Genomic DNA, 25,094 nt, shown 5'->3' with positions numbered 1-25,094 from the left:
ATCAGTGCAAGATAAACTCAAGGATGGAAAGAAAGGAAACCTGGCCTCAATACCTCCTCCAGGGTTTTTCCCATGTGGCAGACAGAGTTAAAGCTATTATTTGGTGACAGTTGTGCCTTGTTCATAGGGTTGCTGTCAGGATTAAATATGGCAGCATATATACAAAGTTGTTAGAACAGACCCTGACTCAAAAACGATAATGAGTAGGATGATGCCCTATGAGGATGCCTGAAGTCACTTCTCAACGTTCTCTCAGGCTGAAACTAACCTCATCATGGCAGCTAGACGCCTGGTATCATTGTATGTCTTTGAATGTGTCACTAAACCACCCCACAAAACATACTTGAGCACCAAGTATTAAAAGTATTGTCAGTCAACCTATTTACATGTATCTATAGGTAGAAATACTACAAGCTTGATGGTAAGACTTTATTTGTTTTAAGATATTCTTTAAAGGAATATTTGAGCTCTGCCTTGAGCTGCACATCTCAGAACTAATATACATCAGTGGAACAGGATAGAAAACCCAGAGATAAACCCACGCACCTATAGTCAATTAATCTATGACAAAGGAGGCAAAAATATACAATGGAGCAAAGACAATCTCTTCAATAAGTGTTGCTGGGAAAACTAGACAGCTACATGTAAAAGAATGAAATTAGAACACTCCCTAACACCATACACAAAAATAAACTCGAAATGGATTAAAGAACTAAATGTAAGTCCAGACACTATAAAACTCTTAGAGGAAAACGTAGGTACAACACTCTATGACATAAATCACAGCAAGATCCTTTTTGACCCACCTCCTAGAGAAATGGAAATAAAAACAAAAATAAACAGTGGGACCTAATGAAACTTAAAAACTTTTGCACAGCAAAGGAAACCATAAACAAGGCGAAAAGACAGCCCTCAGAATGGGAGAAAATATTTGCAAACGAAGCAACTGACAAAAGATTTATCTCCAAAATATACAAACAGCTCATGCAGCTCAATATCAAAAAAACAAACAACCCAATCCAAAACTCGGTGGAAGGCCTAAATAGACATTTCTCCAAAGAAGACATACAGATGGCCAACAAACACATGAAAAGATGCCCAACATCACTAATTATTAGAGAAATGCAAGTCAAAACTACAGTGAGTAGTTCTGACCTCGCACCAGTCAGAATGGCCATCATCAAAAAATCTACAAACAATAAATGCTGGAGAGGGTGTGGAGAAAAGGGAACCCTCCTGCATTGTTGGTGAGATTGTAAATTGATACAGCCACTGTGGAGAACAGTATGGAGGTTCCTTAAAAATCTAAAACTAGAACTACCATATGACCCAGCAATCCCACTACTGGCCATATACCCTGAGAAAAACATAATTCAAAAAGACACATGCACCCCAATGTTTACTGCAGCACTATTTACAATAGCCAGGACATGGAAGCAACCTAAATGTCCATCAACAGATGAATGGATAAAAAGATGTGCTACATATATACAATGGAATATTACTCAGCCATAAAAAGGAGTGAAATTGGGTCATTTGTAGAGATGTGGATGGACCTAGAGACTGTCATACAGAGTAAAGTAAGTCAGAAAGAGAAAAACAAATATCGTATATTAACTAATGCACATATGTGGAATCTGAAAAAATTGGTACAGACGATCTTATTTACAAAGCAGAAATAGAGACACAGACGTAGAGAACAAACGTATGGATACCAAGGGGGATAAGGGGTGGTGGGATGAATTGGAAGATTGGGATTGACATATATACACGATTGATACTATGTATAAAATAGATAACTAACGAGAACCTACTATATAGCACAGGGGACTCTACTCAATGCTCTGTGGTGACCTAAATGGGAAGAAGGAAATCCAAAAAAGAGGGGATATATATATATATATATATATATATATATATATATATATATATATATATATATGTAGAGCTGATTCACTTTGCTGTCCAGTAGAAACTAACACAATATTGTAAAACAGCTATACTCCAATAAAAATTAAAAGCAAAAAAGAAATCTAAGGGAAGAATCCGAAACAGAAACGCAGCTGGCCCTTTGTTGTACCCTGTACCTCAGTCTTTTCTAAAGCATTTGGGTGGCCCTGCCCCTTTACCTTTTAGCAACACAAAGAATAAAAGAAGACAGTCATGTGCACTGAGGGGCCAGATTTAAGCCCTGATAACGGGTATCATGAAACACAGCAGCCTCCTCTGTTTGCTGACTCATCATTCAGGGCGGAACCTGATGAAGGTGAGGCTGTAAATCCAGGGTGAGGAAAAGGCAGCTCTCCTCGGCCCCGGGAGCACCGGTGTGTGGAATTCTCTGTGGCAAGAGGTCACTGAGTCAAAGCTGTGGATGGATAATTTTATGGCCGCTAATAAAATTTATAGCCAAAGCAAGTTAAGATAATAAGGGTACTCAAACACCCAGCCGTGGGACATAAGAATCCCATCATGGCCCCTTGGTGCTGGCTGTGGGGAGGGGGTAGCTGGACAACACAGGAGGACTATATCTGTGTGACTCAAGGTAGCCGCGGGGTCTCAGAGGTGATCTGTGCCCCATGGGAGTCACAAAGACTAGGCCAGGCCAGGGACCAGGTTCAAGTTAGGCGGCATTGCCTGTGCTCCGGGGACAGCATGCCAAGGGCTGGAGGGTTAACCGGAGCGTTTAAATGCCTAAAAGTCACAGTGGCATGGGAGAGGAGCCGAACCAACCCAGTTCCAGAACACTAGTTAGGGAAAAAATGTTAACTGACTGTTCGGGTGGGACATGGCAGGAATGAGGGAAGCTGAGGAAGGACGGCGTTTGACCTGGTACAGAAATCAAATGAGGTTTAATCCGAGAGCCCAGTTCCGGTGGAGGCTTTCTCCAGCCCCTCCCAGCTTTCCTGGTCTCCCCGCCTTCCCGTTGCTCCCTCGTCGAGGGCTCTGGCTCACCCCGTCTCCTGCAGGCTTCGGGCATAGGCTGGTGGGGTCCTGTCCCTGAGACGCCCCTGCAAACTCACTGTCATAGTCCCTGGAGGACTCGGCCCCCTTCTCTGACTCGGCCTCGACACCCAGAGACACCCATGACTCCCTCTAAAATGACAAAGCAGGTGCAGGCCACCTGGGACAAGCTGAAGGGGATCAACTCCTTGGTGTTGTGGCGTTTCTCTTTTGTTCCTTTTCTTTTTTCTTTATTGTGGTAAAATATACATAACCTAAAATTTCCCCTTTGATGTTTCTGAACAGAGAATCTTTTGTCCCTTAGGTGAGTTTCACATGGAGGTCAAATCTCACCACCTCTGCTTTGTTCCAGGAGAGTGGCCTGTGCACCAGAACAATTTCTAAACCTTGAGCTACTTATTCAAGCAATTCTAGAAATATTTAGAGCACCTATTATGTGCCAGGTATTGCATTAGGAGCTCTGAACTTTCAGATACAACCAGATAATTGAGTTTGACCCTGGAGTTATTATCATGATTATGGGGCTGCATTTTAAAATAAGAGGAGTACTGTCCTTACAGCTTTGGTTTCTGTCCAAGTGCTTTTTCTTAGTCCTTTCAGTGAGCGGATCTTGGGCTGTCCCTTTATTTATTTATTTATTTATTTAAATTTTTTGCAGTACATGGGCCTCTCACTGCAGTGTCCTCTCCCGTTGCGGAGCACAGGCTCCGGATGCGCAGGCTCAGCGGCCACGGCTCATGGGCCCAGCCGCTCTGCGGCATGTGGGATCTTCCCGGACCGGGGCACGAACCCGCGTCCCCAGCATCGGCAGGCGGACTCTCAACCACTGCGCCACCAGGGAAGCCCTGGGCTGTCCCTTTAGTCAGCAGTCCCCTGGTGCTCTTTATTCTAAGTTGTTGGGTTTTTTTTAATTGTGGTAAAATGTACGATATAAAATTTCCATTTTAACCATTTTTAATTTACCATTAGTTCTGTAGCATTAAGTATATTCATGTGTGGTGCAATCATCACCGCCATCCATCTCCAGAACTTTCCCATCTTCCCAAACTGAAACTAGGTACCCGTTAAACAGTAACTCCCCGTGTCTTCCTCCCTAGGCCTCTGGCAACCACCATTCTACCTTCTGTCTCTATGAATCTAACTACTCCAGGTGCCTCATATAAATGGAATCATACAATCTTTGTCCTTCTGGTTTTTTGTTTGTTTTGTTCTGTTTTTGTTAAAATATCTTTAGATGAGATTAGTGGAAAACACATTTTATTGTTCTAGTTTTCAGTAGCTTTTCTTCAGGCAAAAAGAGCCAGCAGTAGTTAACTTGCTGCAATGTCTGCTGAGACTTCTAAGCAAACACTGTGTTGCCGTATGAGCTCTGGCCCTTTTACAAATCCTGCTTAGGAAAGGTGCTTACTACCACTGCGCACGGCACGGGAGCCACCTTTGCAATGCATCACTTCAGTTCTGGGTAGGTCTGGTTTCCAGGTGGAGAACAGACAGGCAGGGTGAGATGAAAGTTGAAATGCGATCAAGTTTGCCCAATCGCTCAGGGGCAGAAAGCACTGACACGAAAAGAGTGCAGTGGAACCCCTTAGGGAGGGCTGAGGCCAGCACAGACACTGCAGAAGAGGAGATCGGCTTCGGAGATGTCGCAGTGCTTCCCTCCTGAGCGGGGCATACCTCTTGTTTCTTTGCCTGCCAGGATCGAATGAACATATCTCATAAAATGAAGCATTTTGGTCCCCAGAAGGAGGGGTACAGAGGTAAGAGACACGTGCCCATGGCTGTTCCAAGAATCCTCTGTGCTGCTCTGTCCCTGGGTCACAAAGGGCAGCTGCTCCCCAGGGGGATCCTTCAGGGGAGGGGGGGGAAGGGGCCAGATGCTGTTAGAGCCAGCCCCAGAAGTGACTCAAGTGGGGATTGACACATGTACCTGCAGTGCAAGCGAAGACTCATGTACAGAAAAGGATGGAAAATTTTCTCTCCCCCCTACTCTCTGATAGGAGCAAAACCCAAATAAGTTAATGGGGGCCTATCTCACTGCAGTGTGATTATTAGAGGAAGATGCTGTTCTGTGTACCGCCACCAGCTTTCTGTTACCCTGTGACTGAAATGCAGGGTCTGCATGATCAGCTGTAACCGTTAATCTTTGGTTTGGGGATGCATTTGTTGATCTTGTCCTTTGCAGATTTGCTTACCTCGTTTAGGCTTTTTGAAATTGTATCCTGCTGTCCTCGTTCCCTAAGAGTGCAACCACTGACAGCATAGACAATACCAAGGGTTGACGTTAGTTGTGTCCAGTCTTTTTCAGGATAACTGTGAGTTAGGCTGTGCTAACACACATCAAAAAATATTTACTGAGCACCACTGTTTGCAAAACATATAAAAATACTAAGTAACAGTGTAAGTAGTAATAACAATAAAGGAGATATCCCCAAACAGTGAGATACAAGTTGCCTAACAGAAAATGCTTTATATGTTATTTTCTGGGATTTGGGGTCATAATGCCATTAAATATAAAGACTGAGTGGGATGCATCTGCTGTCCTCAGAAGTCTCTGCACAGGAAATGGATACTGTTGGTGTTCCCTGCTGCCTCGGCAGAGTCCAAGGGAGGTGGCTTTCTGGGTCAATAATGCCATTTAAGATGAGCCCCCAAGTTGTCACACTCTGGAAGCTCTCAGAGTCCTTCCCATCAGTGGAGAAGTTAAAGGTCAATGGCTTATAGATTGCGATTTGCCATGTGAAAGCAACCTTGGTTGATAACAGCCAAACATCTTTTGTCTTGATTCTGTGGTCGAGATCATAACTGAATTTCAGATTCGAGATTTCTTTGTGAGCAAGTATACGGCTCCTCACGTTGAGGTAGCAGTGCAAAAATGTAAATGTGCTTGAAAGACATGAATCTTGCCTAGGATGACAACGTAGTGAGCGGCTTTATTTGTGAGGTCTGTGAGAGGCAGCTCCCTGTGCACACGAACGGTAGCAGGGACTCCCGTGCGCACTGAAGACCCCACATGGACAAGCACACATGTGTGCAAACACACAGGCGCCCCCCCCCCCGCTCCCTGTGCCTGGTTCCTTTACTGCCATCCCGTGTTTCAGTGACCACTACCCTCGGGATGTGATGTAGTGTTTTGAAAGTCACAGATACTTGTTGCTTTAGTGAAACCATCCAGTGTAACAGAGATGGAGAGCAAACAGCAGGTTTTAATCAGAACTCAAGCAAATGAAATCCTGTGGTGAAAATCTAGTCCCCCTAAAGTTAGTGATTGGGACCCCCTGGCAAGTTTTCAGCTGCTGCTTCTAGACTATGACATACACACATAATCAAGATAACGAATCCTTTCCCCCAGAACTTTACGCTTTTCAGATGTGTTAGACGAAGAGATTGAGGTGTTTGAATTTTCCCACGAAGAGTCTTGTAGCTTTCACAGTATCGTGAGAGAAAACATTAAGTCAGAAAAGTCTGAAAAGCAGAGGTAAACCATAGTCCTCTACAAAGAAGGCTCTGGATTGCAGACTGTGCAGTGAAGCTAAGGTTTCCGGGAACTCCTGCTGTTTGGGCGTTTTCTCTTACAGTGGACTGCGGGGAGGGGGCCCCTAGAGCCGCCTTGAGGGGACAGTTAAGGCGGGAATGAGGGTTGGACTGGGGGAGGGGAGGGCAGAGTGAAAATGTCACAGAATCCAACAGATCCGGGTTCAGCCTTGGCCCCTGCTCCCTAGCTGTTTTCCCCTGGGGAAGCAGCCCCAGGTTTCGCCCCTCGGTCTCTTAGAATCCAGCTTCTGCAGGACTGCAGTGAGGGCCCTGGGGGGAACCGACCACGACAGCACACCCCTTAGCCCCATCTCACACACATCTTAGCACATCTCACGTGCTGCCCACCTGGCCTGGGAACCAAGGGTAGGGGCCGCTGCGTGACTGGAGAGGGGCTTGGGGTTCTCGGCGAGCTCATCCCCATGCCCTTTGGAGAAGCCAAGTCTTCCGGGCAGATTCTTACAGAACAGAGCCTTCATTATAGCTAGCAGCAAAAAAGCAGGCCCCTCTTAGAGAGAGTTTCTTTTGAAGTGTGGGGAGGCCGCCCGCTGGTAGGAAAGGCCACTGCCCTGAAATAAGATTCGGAACCAGGGGAAGAGTGAATGCTGCTGCGTAGGTGGTCTGCTTCCAAGGAGGGGGTCGCCTAGGGAACACAGGGTTGGGGTAGGTGTTAGTTTTGTCACAAGGATGATCAAGGAGGGTCGGCCCCACGTCGCTCCTGAGACCCCATTCTGGTGTGGAGAGCTGTGGGATGGAGGGAATTCACGGTGAGGTTTGTTTTGGGACACTGTCCGGGATGGCATCCTGTACCACCGGTGCTTCATAAATGCCATTTCGTGGTGACAACAGTGTGCAAGCCCACGGCCAGGTCCCCGGTTGTTTCAGCCGTCCCCTCCAGCATGCCTCACTCCTCCGGGAGAGTGGTAGCTGGTTGAGGGGAGCCCACACCCCACGGGCTGCAAAGGAAGCCCAAAGCGAGGTGACACAGGCCCTCTGCCTGGGAAGCAGCCCCTGCCAGTGCAGGGAACGTCCTCCAGGCCACTGGCTGCTTTTGCCGTTTCCTCTCCCGTTTCTCTGATGTGGGTTGAGTTTCCTTACAATGCATTGAATGAATGAGAATAAGAAAGTGTGTATTGGCAGAATTACAGCTGGATAATGCCAAGGCTTTCCAAGTCAGAGCGAGAATTTAAGCAGAGCAAAGTTTCAAGTCCGTGGGGCTCAAGAGTGATTGCTATTCTTCTAATAATGAAAAGTACAAATGTTTGATGTTCAAAGGTTAACCAACGGGACTCTTTCACTGGCCTTCTGGGCTGCTCAGCACAGAGTGGAAACTGTTCTGATCTTTGCCTTATCGCACTTGTATTTTCTAGGCAATTACAAACATTGTCCACTCAGCATTTAAGAGGTTTGAACCAGCTGGAGACCGTTTTTTTTTCCCCCCCGAACTAAAGTTTCCTTTTTAAAAAAAAAAAATGACAGTTTTTCCTTTTTGCAAGTAGGTTGAAGTTTTAAAGTAACAGGCTTTCAAAATAGCACACTTAGGACTTGCCTGCATAATTATTACATTTGTCATGGGATTAGCACTTTCCCAAAGTATATTTCTATACCAGTATCTTACTTTGCCCAGAAGTGTGGTTCTTCGTAGTATATTATGTGCATTTAGGCAAAATAGACCCAGCCCCCATTCACTAGAATTTGCGCTATAAATGCAATTATTGCCAATAAAATGGAAGCCATTTATCTTAATGAACCAGTAGGAAAATTAAGTCTGTTGAAATGGTCTAAACCTTCCAAGAAAAAAAAAAAAAAAACCATTGGTAATTCATGGTGGGCTGTATCTATTTTTATGAGCTTCTCTAAGGCATCTCTTTGCTGACTGCCTACAGCAAACAACAACGATACACAAGTAGTGTTTTGTTTAATTTCTTCTGTTCATTAGCAGGTTCACTTCTCCCTTAAAAGAATGATATCTTTGCCCCTCTTGTCTATTTGAGAGCCTTTAGGGCCTTCCTAGTAAGAAACCAGCACTAGTTGGTCCTACTGGTCTGGTCTTGGGCTGCAGATAGTGTGGTTAATGGCTTCTGCTTTCCCCTCCAAATGGAGGGGGGACACAGAAGTAATTGAAACTTACAGTGTCAGGGCATAATTGTATTCCGTTATATTTAATGCAAACGAGGAGGTATTCTAGCTAACATGCAGGAAAACGGCCTTAGAGGAGGCCATGTCGCGTGTCACTGAATGCACATGGGGACGTGTTCCCTCCCAGCCTCACCGCCCCCTGCCCCACGCTCTGGCCCCGACCCCAAAACAGAGGCGCTACCAGTGGTAGTCAGGAAATGCCGTGAGCCACAGGTAATGAGCTCGATCTCCGTGTTCCTTGCCAGATCTCCCAGCTGATGACAGAGCCTGGCCGGGAGGGCCTGACAGAGGCGGCGCTGAATCGCTACAATGCAGACAAGCCTTCGGCCTGCAGCGTCCCGGCCTCGCAAGCCTCCTGCGTGGCCAGCGAGACCTCCGCGGGCACCTCGGTGGCCGCGTCCTTCTTCGCCAGGTAAGAGAGGTGTCCAGACCCTCGGTTCTTTCAGGTGAGCCCACCCGGTTGGCCTCTCACGTGGACCCGTTTAGCTAAAACACTGGGAAGAGTTTGGGGCTGTTCTTTGACTTCACTCTTTAAGACAGGGTTTCTCAACCTCAGCCCTTTGACATCTGGGGCCAGGTAACTCTCTGTTTAGGGGGACTGTCCTGTGAGTACAGGATGTCTAGCAGCATCCTTGGCCTCTACTCGCCAGATTCCCGTGGCACCTTCCCCGGTTGTGACAACCCAAAATGTCTCCAGATGCTGCCAAACGTCGCCTGGCTTGAGAACCTCTGCTCTGGGAATACGTGGCTCTAAAGATGGTCTCCACAGGAGGAGGAATTTTGTGGGTGCAGCCCCATGGCTGGTGATTGCAGATATCTCTTCTCACTACAGAAGAGGAACTGCTTAAAATTTAGCTATTAAAAAGACGGCAATTTTCTTCCTCCTTGACAGACTAGCTGGATAGTTGTCAACTATCCAGCTAATTTCAGAAACTTAAAAAAAAAAACCCTGAGAAACAAAAAAGAAAGGTATTTCAACAATGTCTTCTGCCTAATTTTAGCAACACGGCAGAGACAGGGCAGGAGACATAGGACAGCTGAGCAGTAAGGGGCTTCAGGGATTGTCTGATTTGATCTCCTTATTTTATGAATAAGGAAACTGAGGACCAGGAAAGTTAAACTGTGAGGTAGTTTATAGCAAAGCCAGAAATAGAAACCAGATTCCTCTGGGTTTTCCTCTGTGACTCATTCTTTACTTGATACTTGGAACTTAACCTTCGAAAACTTTTTCTGTACCTAAGATTCGTGAGCTTCTGTGTAAGCGGGGTATAGACTAAATAGCGTGAGATGTGAAATCAGAAGACCCCTTGGGTTTGAGTTCCAGCTCTGCCTCAGGGTCCTCATCTATAAAATGAGGATAATATCTGTTCCTCAGGGTTGCTCTGAAGATTAACATAAGATGATTATAAATTATAAAGTATGTGCTAGACAAATGGTAATTCACTATGGACTTAACGAGCGTGTCAGTAAGAGGGAACGTTGTTTGGCTTTTCCTGTTATCCTTAGCAATGGTAACATCCAAAGCACAAATCTGAGGAAGGGGCTCTGATTAGGAAAGGAACAAGTTAGAGGAGGAACAGAGGCTGACATCCTGGATTAAGACACGATAAAGGCAGCACACGGGGCTTGTTGGAAGACTGGCTTTGAGGTTCTGGTTGTACCTTGGTGCCGTGTTTATTGTCCTGTGAACAACTGGGCCAACTTGAATGTATGGGAAGTAACAGGAAATATGTATGTAGTGGCCACCTGACAACAGAGGCCATCGTGTTAGCTCTGTGTGTTCGTGAATTTCTGTGTTGTCTGGGACCACTGAGAAAGCTTACTGGGAGGTCATGTCCATGCCACTCAAGGAGAGAATAAACAGATGGAACAGAATATGAGGGAATGCCACAAGCACAGAAGATCCCGGGACATAGGTAGGCTATCAGAGCATGTCTACAGGAGGGTGACTAAAGTGGTGAGGAACTAGGAGGCCAAGTCCTAGCAGGCTTAGTCTGGAGAAGAGAGCCCTCAGCTGTCTCTTGGGCCATCATGTAAAAGAGAGATTTGGATGGTTGTATAGAAAACCCGAGTATGGGGGCCAAGGCTGAATAAAACCTCATGATGAAAGAGAGAGATCTCCCAGCTCAGAATGAAGGAGAACTTGCTCACAATTCAAACTGCCCCAAGAGACAGTGAGGTCCCCATCACCGAGGGAGATCAAGCTTGCATTGGGTGACTACCTGGCTTCATTGCCGGAGAGAACATTCAGTGCTCAGCTGGGGGTTGATCTCCTGAAATACTGAAATGTCCAGAGATTTTTACAGACTGACTGACTCATAAAAAAAACCCAGAAAAAGGAGTTGAAGCAGGAAGAAATAAGAAGTGCTATGATCCCTGATGGACAGTGTTTTGGGAGAATAGCGTTCCCTGCTGGGGGGAAACCAACAGTGTCATCCGAGTCAGGGAGAGGATGTCGAGATGGGATAGACCAGGAAGGCCTGAGTGCTGGACAAAAGGTGTATGGAGGCCAGCTTTCACGTGGGTCAGAGAAGGATTTACAAACAAGTGAACAAACACCAGGGAAGAGAATGGCGAATGACTGGCAAAGACAGTCTTCCTGAGAGTTTTGCTTGTACACCAAGGGGTAGAATGGAAACACCAGGGTGGACCCACCTGAATGGGCCAGTGATGTCAGTTGGACGAGGCCCTGGGGATGATGTTAGCAATAAACAAAGAACCCCTGAATTCAGAATTGCAAGGGCTTGTGGTATGAGCTTCCAAAGAGCTAGAAAGGATTCAGAGGGCTACCTGAATACTTGTCATTGCTTTGTGGTGAATGCTGACAGCACCTGGAGCTTAGTGGGTTAAGGCATTAAAATTACATGGTTTGGGGCTTCCCTGGTGGCGCAGTGGTTGAGAGTCCGCCTGCCGATGCAGGGGACACGGGTTCATGCCCCGGTCCGGGAAGATCCTACATGCCATGGAGCGGCTGGGCCCGTGAGCCGTGGCCGCTGAGCCTGCGCATCCGGAGCCTGTGCTCCACAACGGGAGAGGCCACAACAGTGAGAGGCCTGCGTACCGCAAAAAAAAAAAACAAAAAGAAAAAAACTACGTGGTTTGTGTTTAGAGCATTTACAGTGTAGAGTGAGGGGTGAAGTACCATGAGAAAAAGAATAATTCTTTAAAAACACACACACACACACACACACATATATATATGGACACAGGGAGGGGGATGTGTAAGCTGGGACGATGTAAGAGAGTAGCATGGACATATATACAATCCCAAATGTAAAATAGATAGCTAGTGGGAAGCAGCCGCATAGCACAGGGTGATCAGCTCGGTGCTTTGTGACCACCTAGAGGGGTGGGATAGGGAGGGTGGGAGGGAGACGCAAGAGGGAGGGGATATGGGGATATATGTATACGTATAGCTGATTCACTTTGTTATATGGCAGAAACTAACACACCATTGCAAAGCAATTATACTCCAATAAAGATGTTTAAAAAAAATAAAGTTCTGAAAAATTTGAAAAAAACCCCCATATATATATATTTAAAGAATTATATATGTATATTAGAGACTGAATATATATATATATCCACCCCCCCACACACTCATTACGCGGTTTGCCCCGCTGCTCTTGTCCATAGTGGTTGGGCTGTCACGCCTCCCAGAGAGGGTGGCAGCATACTGACAACCTCCCTGTCATGGACGGGGACTGAGAGCAAAGTCGGGTGACCTGCTCAAGGTCCGCACTGTCAAGAGAGAACCAGGGTCGTCCCTCACCTCTGTGGGTCCCCAAAGGCCCCCCTGAGAAGTCATAAGCAGCCCCGTTACGTTGTCAGACAGTAAACTGAGGTCGCGTCAGAGGAGCTTTCTGTTTCAGCTCAAGCAAAGCTGTGTGAGGTGATGGTAGGCGTGGCTTTTAAGAAGGGTGGAATCTGGATCTGTTGCTGGGGCCAAAATTGGAAACACATTAGCGGTTATGGTTTTCGTGGAAGGATAGGAGAGTCATTCCACATAGGAACTTGGGGGCAGGGTCAGCCCCTCAGATCTGTGTTCACCACTTTTGAACTCGTGCTGCTTGACTGTGTGATTGAAACACATCCGTGAGTCTGCAGGGCTCTGGACTCTACATAGCTCCAAGTGAGGACAGGCTGGCCAGCCCTCAAGAGCTGTGCTGGCCGTCATTTCATTGCAGATAGGAGCAGCGCCACTTGCCAAATTTGTGGCCAACGTGGCTGACATCTACTGAACACTCAGTGTGTATCACTCACTGCACTAAGCGCTTCATATGCAGAACCTCCCTTAATCCTCAGAGTAACCCTGGGACGTAGATCCTGCCGTTTTCCCTGTTTGATGGATAGAGAAAGAGGTGTCCTGAGTCAAGTCACCAGCCCAAGGCTACACAGCTGGGAAGTGGCAGGGTGGGGAGTCCATCCTCATTTCCTGTCACCTGTGAGCCTTGTTGCTGTTCTCTGTGCTAAGCAGGCTTTTCCCATCATAATCGCTGATAAAATCCACGAAGTAAGTGGGCCCTGCAATCAGTTTGAGAAGATAAGCAGAACAGCGACAAAACCCTGATTTGTTGAGGGCTGCAGGTATCCACTTTTCTCTGTGATACAGGCCTTTCTTTTAAAGTGTTTACTTTTCAGAGCTATGGGTAGAGGTCTGGGTGGATCTTGTTGCATTTCAGATTCAACAGCTATGAAATAAAAATTCCAGTTCTGAAAAAGCAGTGATACTTTGGACCAGGGCTACCCCCAGTGTGGTTTGTGGACAGCACACACTTACTGGTCTGTGGTAAGTGTGGAAATTCAGAGGAAGCATTTAGAAACTTCTGTAGCAAGTTGACAGAGTTAAGTTTATGCCTATTGAATCTAAAAATTAAAAAGTAAGTCTTATAGTTTGAATGTAATTAGAAATAAAAGCAAAAAAGTGATTCCTTCACCACAGATAATTTGAGAAGTGCTGCTTTAGAAAATGTTGAAGCCCAAATTGCTTTTCTTCTACATATCTTTTGCCAGAATTTCTTTATTTAATTAATTAATTTATTTGGCTGTGCCGGGTCTTAGTTGGGGCATGTGGGTTCTAGTTCCCTGACCAGGGATCGAACCCAGGCCCCCTGCATCGGGAGCGTGGAGTCTTAACCACTGGACCACCAGCGAAGCCCCTCCCTCTTTATTTCTTTAAATATCAGCATTTTGGTGGACTGCCTTTGCTTCAGAATTTCAGTACTCTGCTTTTGGAAAAACACTTTTTTGTTCCCCTTTGGAAAAAAGTAGTAACAGTGAAATAGTAACAGTAATACGAAAAATATTAATAGTAATCTTAACCAAAAAAAGAGATTGGCATAACTGATCATCAAGTTGGTTATTTATCATGCTTTGAACTTTTCAAATGAGGGAATCTCCTTTGTGTGATTCCCATGTTAATATTAAGTGTTGAAGTCAGGTGTCATTAGATTTCCCATTTGTTGACTATTCACTCTGAATAAAGATTTACTTTTAAAAAAACTGTCATGATCTTGTTTTTTCAGTTTTATTGAGATATAACTGACATATATTACTGTATAAGTTTAAGGCATACAGCATAATGATCTGATTTACGTGTATTGTGAAATGATTACCACAATAGGTTTACCCAACATCCATCATCTCATACAGAAACAAGACACCAAAAAAAAAAAAAAAGAAAAGAAAAAAAATTTTTTTCCCTTGTGATGAGAACTCTTCGGATCTATGCTCTTAACAGCTGTCAAACATACCATACAGCAGTGTTAACTTGAGAACTGGATGAAGGTGGTCCAAAGGTACAAACTTCCAGTTATAAGATAAATGAGTACCAGGGATATCATGTACAATATGATGACTATAGTTGAGATTGACTTAATCATGTACTTTGTGCTTTAAAGTATGAAGTGCGTGAAACCCTATGAAAATTCTTGGGTGAATCCTCAGCTCTGTAGGTTGAGGGGGTAGAATCCTCATTTGAATTTGAAGAGCTGTGAACAAATCCTGGATTACGCATAGAATTGCCTGGAGCTCTGCTAAATAAAGTGAATCTTCCAGGTGATCTCCTATCTTCGCATTGATGGTCTTTCCCAAATAACCTTACTGATAATCACACTGTTGTTGTCTTAATCCATGGAGAAAATGAGCTTCTGGTGGATTTTAATCTACATTCAGAGCAAGTATGGGAAAAAATAGTGAAAATTGCCAGTGATCACATGAGCTTTGCAAAGGCAAGTTCAAGTTTGGCAGAACTGGTGCTGCCATCTCTGTGGAGTTGGTGAACACGTGGGTTTTCAGTTCTATCTTCAGACGCCACTTCTTATTGTAATGTTATTTCTTTACAGCTTTTACATTTAGTTCACAACCTTTGTAAGACCATAACTTTTTACCAAATTCAAATGAAATTTTCAAGTAAAATTATATAAAGGTCAGTTTTCATTATTATTTTTTCATTTCTCTATTTTCTTAATGTAAATAAATGCCTTTAAATCTGTTTTCATGGGTTTTGATTACTTCAGATTACTCAACGCCTTCAGATCCTTACTGTCTGTCCATTTGCTCCTCATTGGATCCATCACATTAGTTAGAGCTTCTCCCTCTTTTTCCTCTGTTCTTTTTTTTTTCCAGTAACAGGGTTATTTTTTATTTACTGACTCTCTTCTTGAAGATTCTGACCTTTACACAATTTTCCGTTGTTGATTAAAAATACACAGCTCCCGGGTTTGGAATTTTCTGCGTAAATTTTGATGTTCACCTCAATATTGGGTTACCCTGAGATTGATTCTGTGCAGTCCACTTGCTCTGTTTTCTCTCTCTTTCACTTGGCAAGCTGTCCCTCATTTCCTTCTGCTAACTTTTTGCCTTTTGCCTAAACTCATCTTTTTCTTAGGGATGTTATTATATTTCTGACTATCTCCACCTCTTGTGCAATTTCTTCCATCTTTGTTATTAGACTGCTGCTTGTATCACCTGACGGCCATCTCCAAGCCCCTGTTATGCTGTTGACTCTTATGACTGATTTAACCGGCATCCCTCTGAGGCCAGAGGTTGCTGTGACATTAAACCAAGACCAGCTCGGGTCCAGAATCAGGGGCTAAGCTGAGCTGAGAGGGCCAACTCCCGGCTCCGAGGCCCTGCCCTCAGACGGGTCCCTCCGTTCATCAGCCTTCTTGTGGGACCTGCTCCTGAGTGCTCTGTGCTCACGTGCTGCTGTACACACAGCTCCCACTGCCACAGAGAAGGTCCTCCTTAAAAGCCATTTCCGCACTCTCACTGACAGCCAACTCAAAGAGTGCCTTTCGCTGGTCACAGCAGATGCTTCTCGTATATAATCTTGCACAGCGAAGGCTTTCTTTAGTCCCTGGGCGTGCTGACACGTAACAGTAGTAGTTGGTTATTTGAGAGGAGCCTATTAAGTCAAAGAAGGATGGAGTGTGAAACTGTTCACGGTTCTTTTGTTCTTCCATCAGGTACAGTTCCCTTAGGGATGCTCACATCTTCCCATTATAAACACACCAGCTATTACCAGAGAAGAACTCTCCTAAACACACCACAGTTGGTCTCAGGTGATTTAGGGGGAGAAATGTGGAGCTGGGTGCACAGATCCAACTCTTAATTTGCTGATTCTCTGTGGAGAGATGGGGCAGACTTTCTGCCTCCAGTTTTACAGATTGGAAGTTAATTTCCAGCGCCATGTGTGTTACAGCAGAATGATATCTCTACAAAACAAAACAAAAAACGCTAGGAGCTTTGAGGAGCTCATACTGTGGAATTTCTCTTATATGATTATTGTATTTTTCCTGTTTTGTTTGCATCCAAGTCTGCACCTTTGTCTCCTTACTCCTTCTAGGGTCTCATTCTGACTTAGGGTCTATCCCTTTCCCCTTTTCTCCCATTACTCTCCACCTTCCCCACACCACCTCCCTGTCTGCCTCTTCCATGGCTCCCACGGAAGTGGGGCTGCCGTTGAATCTTGTAGGGAACACCTGTGGTCAGGGCCGACATGCATAATTGTGCCATTTGCTGTTTGGCCAAAACTCTATTGGTTGAGCTGAGACGCCTCCCACTGGGCTCCATCTATCCAAAGGGACGTCTTTTTCTCAGCTGCCCAAAGGCACTGTCTGGGCTCGTGTCTCCCCTGGGGGCAGCGATCTTTGAAGGCCTGAAGTGGAAACCAAATCCCTACCCTCTGAATTTCTTGTTTACTTATTCCTGGCAAGTCATAGCTTTACTTTTCTTAGAAAAGACTCCATGGACTTCTCAGAAAAGAAGGGACTGTTGCTTATGTATATTGATGCAGTGAATGTTTAGGAATCGTAACTATACGAATATAGTTTCGCTTGAACACACATCAGTTGCAATATGAAAGGAAAATACTAAAAAGGAGCCAAATGTATATTTCGTGCTGTCAGATTTCAGGGGCCGCAGGAAATAGTTTCAGGTGTTGCTGCATGAAGAAGTAAACCCTTGATTGTTTATGAAAGACAGAGAAAGCACTGAAGAAAAAGTGGCCATAATTCAATGTCTACACTATGATCCTTTGTGTTCAAAAAAAAATCCTAAAACACTTTAAATATACGACCCTAACAGCCAGTACCCTACCCCGGCAACCCCAAAACCCCTGTTTTGGGGTGTGCAGACCATAATAGAAATGGCACTCATGGCTTGGCCCACGCCATTTTGAATTGGTGATCTCTGCTAAAGAAAATGGTCAGTGTTTGCTGCCCCATTCCCATCTCCCGCTGCAGGGAATGTGTAAGAGCGCATTTTCCAACTTAAGTCCTTCGTGTGACGGATGGCCAGTTGGGGCGCTGGCAATCAGCTCACAACATCTGGGACTTATTTGTACAGCTTTGCCTCAGTTGAAAATCCAGTTCTTGGCTTGGTGTGGATGTTTGAAGGCAAAGCAATTCCGCTGAGCCTGAAGGATCCCGGTGATTCTTGTCAAATATTCTCAGGGTTAGGCATCCTGGTTCTTACTGAACAATTTTAATGTCCTTTTTACTGATGCAGGGGTGAGGGGAGGGGAAGAAGAGTACTGGATAAAGCAGAGAGAAGGATGGAGTGGCTTGTGGCTGCATCCACAGCCTGCCACTGACATTCTGACTTTAGGCAAGTAACTTAAACCTCGCGAAGCCTCAGTTTCTCCTGTTAAACAGAGATCATCGTATCTACTTCATAGGATTAGAGTGAGGATTAAATGAAAACGTGATAGTTGTTTGCAAACATCATCTAAGTCCTAGAGATGACGTTAAGATGGCATTTGCTATGAAAAGGATGGAATTCTACCCTCAGTGGGAAATGCAATGAATTCTCAACATTGCCTTTAGAGTGGGTGACTTGTGTTGTGCGTACCTTTACGGTGTGTTTACGTGCCGCTTTGTAATCCGGCCTAATGACTACCTAGGACCTCCATGGCAATTGTAAAGATCAGGCATCACGCCTCGGAGAGCAAAACTGCCATCGTGGGGGGCCGAAGATCACAGCTGCCTCTTGAAGCCTTACCTGGAAAGAACCAGGTGTCACTGGTGATTGAAAACATCAGTGACCAGCAGAGAGAGAAACTCTGCCCGCTCCTGTGGCGCTCCAGTTAGCTGACTACACACTTGTAAATCTTTTGAAGGGTTTCTTTTTGTAGTTTTATAGCCCTAGAAAAACTCTCAAACAGTAAGAAGGAAAACAAAAGGAAGAAAAGGAGGAGCCATTAAGAATTCTATGACCATATAGCTTGGTGGTGACTGCAGTGTGGGAGCTGGAAGTCTGCCGTGACACTGACAGTGGAAATGAATCACAACAGTAAATAAAATAGAAGTAAAAGAGGGAAATATTCGCTCTCTTTGTTAATACCTTCATCATTTGAATTGGGGGCTGAAGAGGGAAGATATGGTGGCGCGGAGTCGATTCATAAAGAACACTAGGGCTTCCCTGGTGGCGCAGTGGTTGGGAGTCCGCCTGCCGATGCAGGGAACATGGGTTCGTGCCCCGGTCCAGGAGGATCCCACATGCCGCGGAGCGGCTGGGCCCGTGAGCCACGGCTGCTGAGGCTGTGCGTCCGGATTCTGTGCTCTGCAATGGGAGAGACCACAACAGTGAGAGGCCCGTGTACCGCAAAAAAAACCCCAAAAAGAACAATAGAATGACCTGTGTCCTGAATGAGAAGATGGATGGAGAAAGGATACAATTTTATCTACTATATATTTGATAAAACGTTTCCTTGAGTGCACTTCTGCCCCTGCCCTGTTGCAATACCTCTGTAATGTGTTCCTTTCTTCAGTACTTACTCATTTCAAATTAATAGCCTACATTTATTGAGGGTTTCCTATGTGCCACACACTACTCTGAGTTCTTTACACGAGTTTAAACTTCAGAAGCCCCCATGAGCTGGCCCTCTTACCATCCCATTGTTTAGATGTGGACACCGAAGCGCAGATGGGTGAGGTAACTCGATCATGGTCAGACCGCTAGAAGGAGATGAGTAGGTGCTTGGGCCAGGCCACCCGATTCCAGAGCTCGGGAGCCAGAATGTAAGCTCCGTAAGGGGAGAGATATTTGTCTCTTTATTCTTGGCCGAACCCCTAGTGCCTGAAAGAGGAAATGTTTGTTGAATGGATGAACAAATGCTCTTAGCTACTGAGGCAGGAGATAGGGGGACTCCAGGTTAGGCATTTACAATCAGCCTCCTGTTTGCACTTGGAACTAGAAATAACAACAGGAACAGGGTAAATACCCAAGCTTTGTCTCCTGAGGACACTTTAAGATAACAGTCCTGGCAGGAACAGAGAGGGACTAAGCCTTCTTTGAATAAAGGATCAGGAGGTCATATATTCCCCAACCGTGGGGCAAGGGAGACACTGCACATGTGCAGAAAGCCTCCTTGGGGGTCAAAAAGGAGGGGGCACCTCCCCAGAATAGGTGATGACAAGGCCGTCCCCTAGGCCTCTGGCCTGGAATCCATCTTGGAAAAAAGCCGCACATGCATGTTGGAGAGGGTCCTCAGGCAGATCAGGTGTGGAAAAAGAAACCAGATAATTGGCCAAAGGTAAACAAAGGGCCGGAAGAACTGCCCTATATGGATGACTTCACTGCCCCTCCTCGTTAGGGAGGACGTCCGCACCCTTGCTCTCCGGGTGTGCATCTCTGCCTTGCTTCTGTCTTAAGTAAACAAACTGTTTCTCTGTGTGCTCTCCCACTTGTGCTGTGTCCCTGATAATAAGCTTTGTACCTGTTTTTACAGTTTTTGCCTCCTTGAGAAATGCATTTTTCAATGGGGGCAAGGACCAGGGGGATTTTGCTTCTAGCCTCTACCCACTGGTGGACCAGCGGCTAGGATTCCTCATTTTCAGCCAGGCTACCCAAGTCCAATTCCTGGGCAGGGAACTAAGATCTCACTTCAAGTCACTGCTCTCAATGACGCCTCTCCGAGATCACTACTATGCTCTCCTGCCTCCAAACTCAAAACGGGTTGTGATGGGTGGGCATTCATGAAGTCTCAACACAAGGATGATCAGTGAGACCACAGTAGAGAAGGAATGCAGAGCACACCACTGAAGACATAAGGGAGAAACATTTTGACCAACTACTCTATTCCTCTAATTTTGTTAGTTACTAAAATATTGCTTCCTGTCTCACTCAGAGTAAAAGTTAAAGGTTTTCCAGTGGCTTGCCAGGGTCTCTCTACAATCTGCCCAACACGCTCCTCTATCACTCTCCCTCGTTTGCTCTGACCCAGGCACACTGACCTCCTTGCTTTTCCTCAGAAAGCGCCAAGACCATTCCTTCCTCACAGACTACTTTGCTCTTTCTGTTTCCTCTGCTCTTTCTCCAGGTATCTGCTTGGCTCGACCCTTCCTTCCTTCAGATCTTTGCTCAAATGCCACTTAATGGCAAGGCCTTCCCTGACCTCCCTACTTAATATTACAGCTATTCTGGCTCTGCATCCCTCTTCCCACCCAATACCTGTTGTCTTATGAATATCTGTTGAATGAATGAATCTCAGACTCAAAGGGAGATGGGCAGCTAAGCGTCCAGGTTGTCTTCCACTGAATTTCTTTTGAGAGGCTTACATTTTTTTCCCACTAAATTCAAACTACCTGCTTAGGAATTAAATTATTCTCTTAAATCTAGGATGTTTGGGGGAGATAACATCGTCACAAAGCACGGAAAAGGGCGTTGTTGGGAAATTGAGATTCATATTAAAATATAAGTACCTGGTTGTCTTTTCAAGAGGAGGATGTGTAGAGACGGGACAAGAGGCGCTGCCTGGGACAGGAAACCGAAGAAAGAGTTAAAGCACAGGAAAGACTTATGAGTTGTAGGTCTAGCACAAGGAAGCAGGGCTCTCCATCTTTTCTCCTGTCTCATTGAAAAGCTGTCTTTTCCTCCCTTGAATAAACCTCTTTGCTTTCTGTCCTGTGCTTTGATTTATTATTTTAATTCTATAGCTGTCTTAGTGAAGTATGTAAAGCATTTGGGGATAACATCATGTGGAAGACATTACAGAAACTAAAGATGTATTATCTTATGTGGTATTGGGTAGACGCTCGGTGCGCTGAGGAATCCTATCCTAGATGAAAACACAGATCGTGTCTGTGGCATTGTGTATTGACTAAGAAACTGACTCCTCATTGAGGGTATAGGAAGGCGGAGTTTAGGGAGTACTGTTATAATAATTTGGTGGGAAATAGGTAGAACTGAAGCATAAAGAGATCTCACTGAAGTGTCTGCTTTTCATAAGTGAGAGATGTCCCTGAAGGTGGGATTTTTATTTTCTTGCCTCTGAAGTGGACATAATGACTTTTTCTTTTCCTTCTGTCTGATTACTAAGATGTAGATTTCCAGAGAACAGGAACTGTGTCTAATCCCCTTATTGCATCTAGCACTGCCTGGTACAGAGTAGGAGCTCAGTACATGAATGTTGAAAGAATGAACCAACCATGCTTGAAAACTTAGGTCTGTCCTGCTTCTCACAAGAATGAAATACTTAAAAGAAACTGTGGGATTATGTAAGCTCAGAGTTATCATCATTCCAAGTACTGGTATTAATGATAAAAATAATTCTGATAGATAAAAAATAAATGGAATCTTTTCCATGATTGATTTCCACACAGTTAGATTCAGCAGGACACTATTTCTAATAATCATCTTTTTATTTAGCTGGTGCGAGAATGATTTTAGCATCACACTGTAATTAGATGCCTTTCCTGGCATTTGGTGCACCTGTTGTTCATGAAGTACCCTGGAATTCGGGAAATATAATTTCACGAGCCTAGATCATAACAGACTGTGTCATTTTCTTGGCATCCTCAAAACCAAAGCCTTAAGAGTCCATAGTTTGTCCTTTTAAACTCTAGCAAAGGAAAGCAAGGGCCTTGGCAGTGACAAAGGAAGAGAAATTCTCTCGGAGTCTGTAAAGAGATCAGCACCAGGGAAGCCACTTGAAATAAAAAAATGAGAAAATGTAAACCATCACTCAAAACTTATTTCCAGTCTTTTAGGTGCTTCAAAAAACAATCGTGATTCCTTTTTCTGAAATAAATCTTCATCTATTATTGTACCTGTCTAAAGTGGCAAGGTGGCACTTGGGGGGAAAGCAGAATACCCCTGAACAGAATTTTAGGGGCACTTTCTAGTGATTAAAAAAGAAGCTAAACAGTCTTACATCACTATATATGCTCTCACCACCCACAAGTGTTTAAAAATCAAAATAAGACCTTGTTTCCACCCTTGAGGAGTTCCAAGCATCAGGTTAAAACTGAGAGAGGTGAACTTCCCTGGTGGCGCAGTGGTTGGGAATCCGCCCGCCAGTGCAGGGGGACACAGGTTCGAGCCCTGGTCCGGGAAGATCCCACATGCCGCAGAGCAACTAAGCCCGTGCGCCACAATTACCGAAGCCTGTGCGCCTAGAGCCCACGCACCGCAACGAAGAGTAACCCCCGCGCTCATGTGCTCCCCGGCCGTGGGGCCTGAGTTGCCTCGGTACAGCTTGCAGACCTCTGGGAATCTGGGCTGCTACCCTGCGTGAGTCCTCCCGCGGCTTTCCCCGCTGTCCGCCCCTCTCGGCTTCGCGATGCAAGTGGTCCGGGCCTTTGAGCCTGCAGGAAGTGGACGAGAGGCCACAGCACGCGCTGCAGGTCAAATACGGCGGGGCGGAGCTTGACGAGCTGGGCAAAGTGCTGACACCCACCCAGGAGCAGTGGCACGGTGCTCTCCGATTATGTGGGCTCTGGGCCTCCCAAGGGCACAGGCCTTCACCGCTACGCCTGGCTAGTTTACGAGCAGGAAAGGCCACTGAAGTGTGATGAGCCCATTCTCAGCAACCGATCTGCAGAGGAGCGTGGCAAATTCAAGGGGGCGAATTTCCGCAAAAAGTACGAGCTCGGGGCTCCGGTGGCCGGCGCGTGTTACCAGGCCGAATGGGATGACTATGTGCCCAAACTGTATGAGCAGCTGTCTGGGAAGTAGAGGAAAGCCAGGAGATGGACACGGTCCCAGAGTTCCCAAGCAGTGTTTCAGTTTAGTGATGCATGTAGATTTCTCCCCTTCCCCCTGCCTGAGCCCTGAGCGGTCAGGTTTAGGTTTAGGGTGGCTTTTCCTTCTGCCTGTCCTCTTTAATTCTAGGGGGTTTACGTTTTGATCAAATTTGAACTCCGTTTTGGTGAGGGATATTTTGGTACTGGGATGGGGTCATCAAAATGTTAATATAAGAATAACAACCCAGACGTTAAAGAAGAAAAAAATTCTGGTAAAAAGACCAGGTCTGCAGTATTAGAACAGAGTATCAAAGAATCTTTAAGGGAGGTTGAAAAAAAAGAAAAGGTTGATTGCCTCTGCCTTTGTGAGCCCGAGCCCAGGATTGTCTGTGACGGCATCTGACGGCATGTGTTTTCACGGCCCCGTCTCTCACTAAGACAACCAGGGGCCGGCAGGTCCGCTAGCCCCCCATGTGATACATCTCAGGCTGGTTATTGGGTGTCAGTGTCCTGCTCTGGCCCCTTTAAAGAGCAATACTGAAAAAAGCAATAGGGAGAGAGTTGCTGTTAAAGCTTGGCCATCTAGGTGAGCTGCAGGGCTGAGTGAGAGGTCATCAGCCATTCGAAAGTCTGTGCCTGTTAAATTGATCACTCTTCGGTGTAAGAAAAGCTGGTCTGGAGTTGCTGAATGTTGTGTTAATTCTGCTCTTTGCTTATAGTTGAATAAAAACATTGCGTAGTTAAAAAAAAAAAGAGTAACCCCCTACTCATTGCAACTAGAGAACGCCTGCGTGCAGCAATGAAGACCCAAGCGGCCAAAAATAAATAAATTAATTTTTAAAAATTGTCTAGACTTTATGTGTGGTTCATTCTCTTTTAAAAAACAAAAACAAACAAACAAAAAACTGAGAGAGGTAGAGAGGGAGAGCCAAGGATTACCAAGCCGTGTGTCGTCAAGTCTGACCAGGCCTGTCAGGATGGCTGCAAAACCTCCCTTCTGCTGCTGCCTCTGCAGCCCCCTGGCTGCACACCACTGGCTTCAGGCCCCCCAGGAATTCGCCAGATGCGCGTAGCTGGCTGTAGCAGGTACCGTTGGCCCCCACGCCCCCATGCCCTTCTGCTTATCATTCTCTAAACAAAACCTTGCAGCTCCCAAGGTCCAGGCAAATAAGTTTGACAGGAGTTGGTGGATAAATGCCCCAGCTCCCTTCCTCCTTGGTTGGGATAACACTGAGACAAGGTCTACCCTGTCTCCCTGATTTCCTAAGTAGGACTGTGCCCCAGTTGCCTACGTCAGCAATCTGCTTGATAACGCATCCTCTGGTCATTTCCTTCCCTCCCTGTCTTGCTTTCCCACTTCCCTACACCGCTTCCTGGAATCACCCTCCAATGAAAGCTACTAGCACTCTCATCCTTATGCAGGGATGCTTCTAGGGAAACCCAGCATAAGCTATTGGCAGTATATCCTCACTCACTTACCCATTCATGTATCCATTCCTTCATTCATTCACCAGGCATTTGGGAAGCCCATACTGTATGCCAGACATTATATCAGATGCCGAGGATGACAAAAGGGCAGCCACTGCCACCAGGGAGCTCCCCGTTCAGAGGGGCAGCCAGTCCCATTACTGGAGAGTTATAAACAACATGGAAGTCCAGGACAGAGCAGTACAGGAGAACTCCCAGTATCACTCTCCCTAAGTCTTGTCTTATCCATTCATTTCCTGTCTCCCCTTCTAGAATGTAAGATGCATAGAAAGAGACGCTTGTCCGTCATGTTCCATCGTTGAAACCTCAGCTCTTAGAACGGGGCTGGGGCTCAGTACATATTTGGTGAGTGTGTCTCAGGAACTTTAGGAGTCTGCCGTGGAGAGTTCCCTGCCAGCTGTCTCCTGTCCCTCCTCAGGGAGGCCACCTGTGCGCAGCTCACCGAATTCCACTGTGGAAGCAGAGTCTCCAGTACAGAGTGGCAGCCTGTGCTCAGGGCAGGAGGGA

At 45.8% G+C, this 25,094-nt stretch overlaps 1 protein-coding gene and 1 pseudogene across 1 annotated transcript in view; both read left to right on the top strand.

Annotated features, from left to right (window-relative positions):
- KIF26B (kinesin family member 26B) overlaps nucleotides 1-25,094 on the top strand; it is a 491,854-nt gene that overhangs the window by 222,488 nt on the left and 244,272 nt on the right. The window contains exon 4 of the mRNA XM_060128442.1: nucleotides 8,877-9,043. Within this exon, the coding sequence (XP_059984425.1) occupies nucleotides 8,877-9,043 (167 nt within the window). The remainder of the gene's footprint in view (nucleotides 1-8,876; nucleotides 9,044-25,094) is intronic.
- Nucleotides 18,045-23,775, top strand: LOC132516416 (phosphatidylethanolamine-binding protein 1-like; annotated as a pseudogene).

The sequence above is a fragment of the Lagenorhynchus albirostris genome, chromosome 2 (assembly GCF_949774975.1).
Source record: "Lagenorhynchus albirostris chromosome 2, mLagAlb1.1, whole genome shotgun sequence".
Classification (NCBI taxonomy): Eukaryota; Metazoa; Chordata; class Mammalia; order Artiodactyla; family Delphinidae; genus Lagenorhynchus; species Lagenorhynchus albirostris.
Note: the sequence above shows the minus strand (reverse complement) of the source record. Positions and strands in the feature narration are given on the sequence as shown.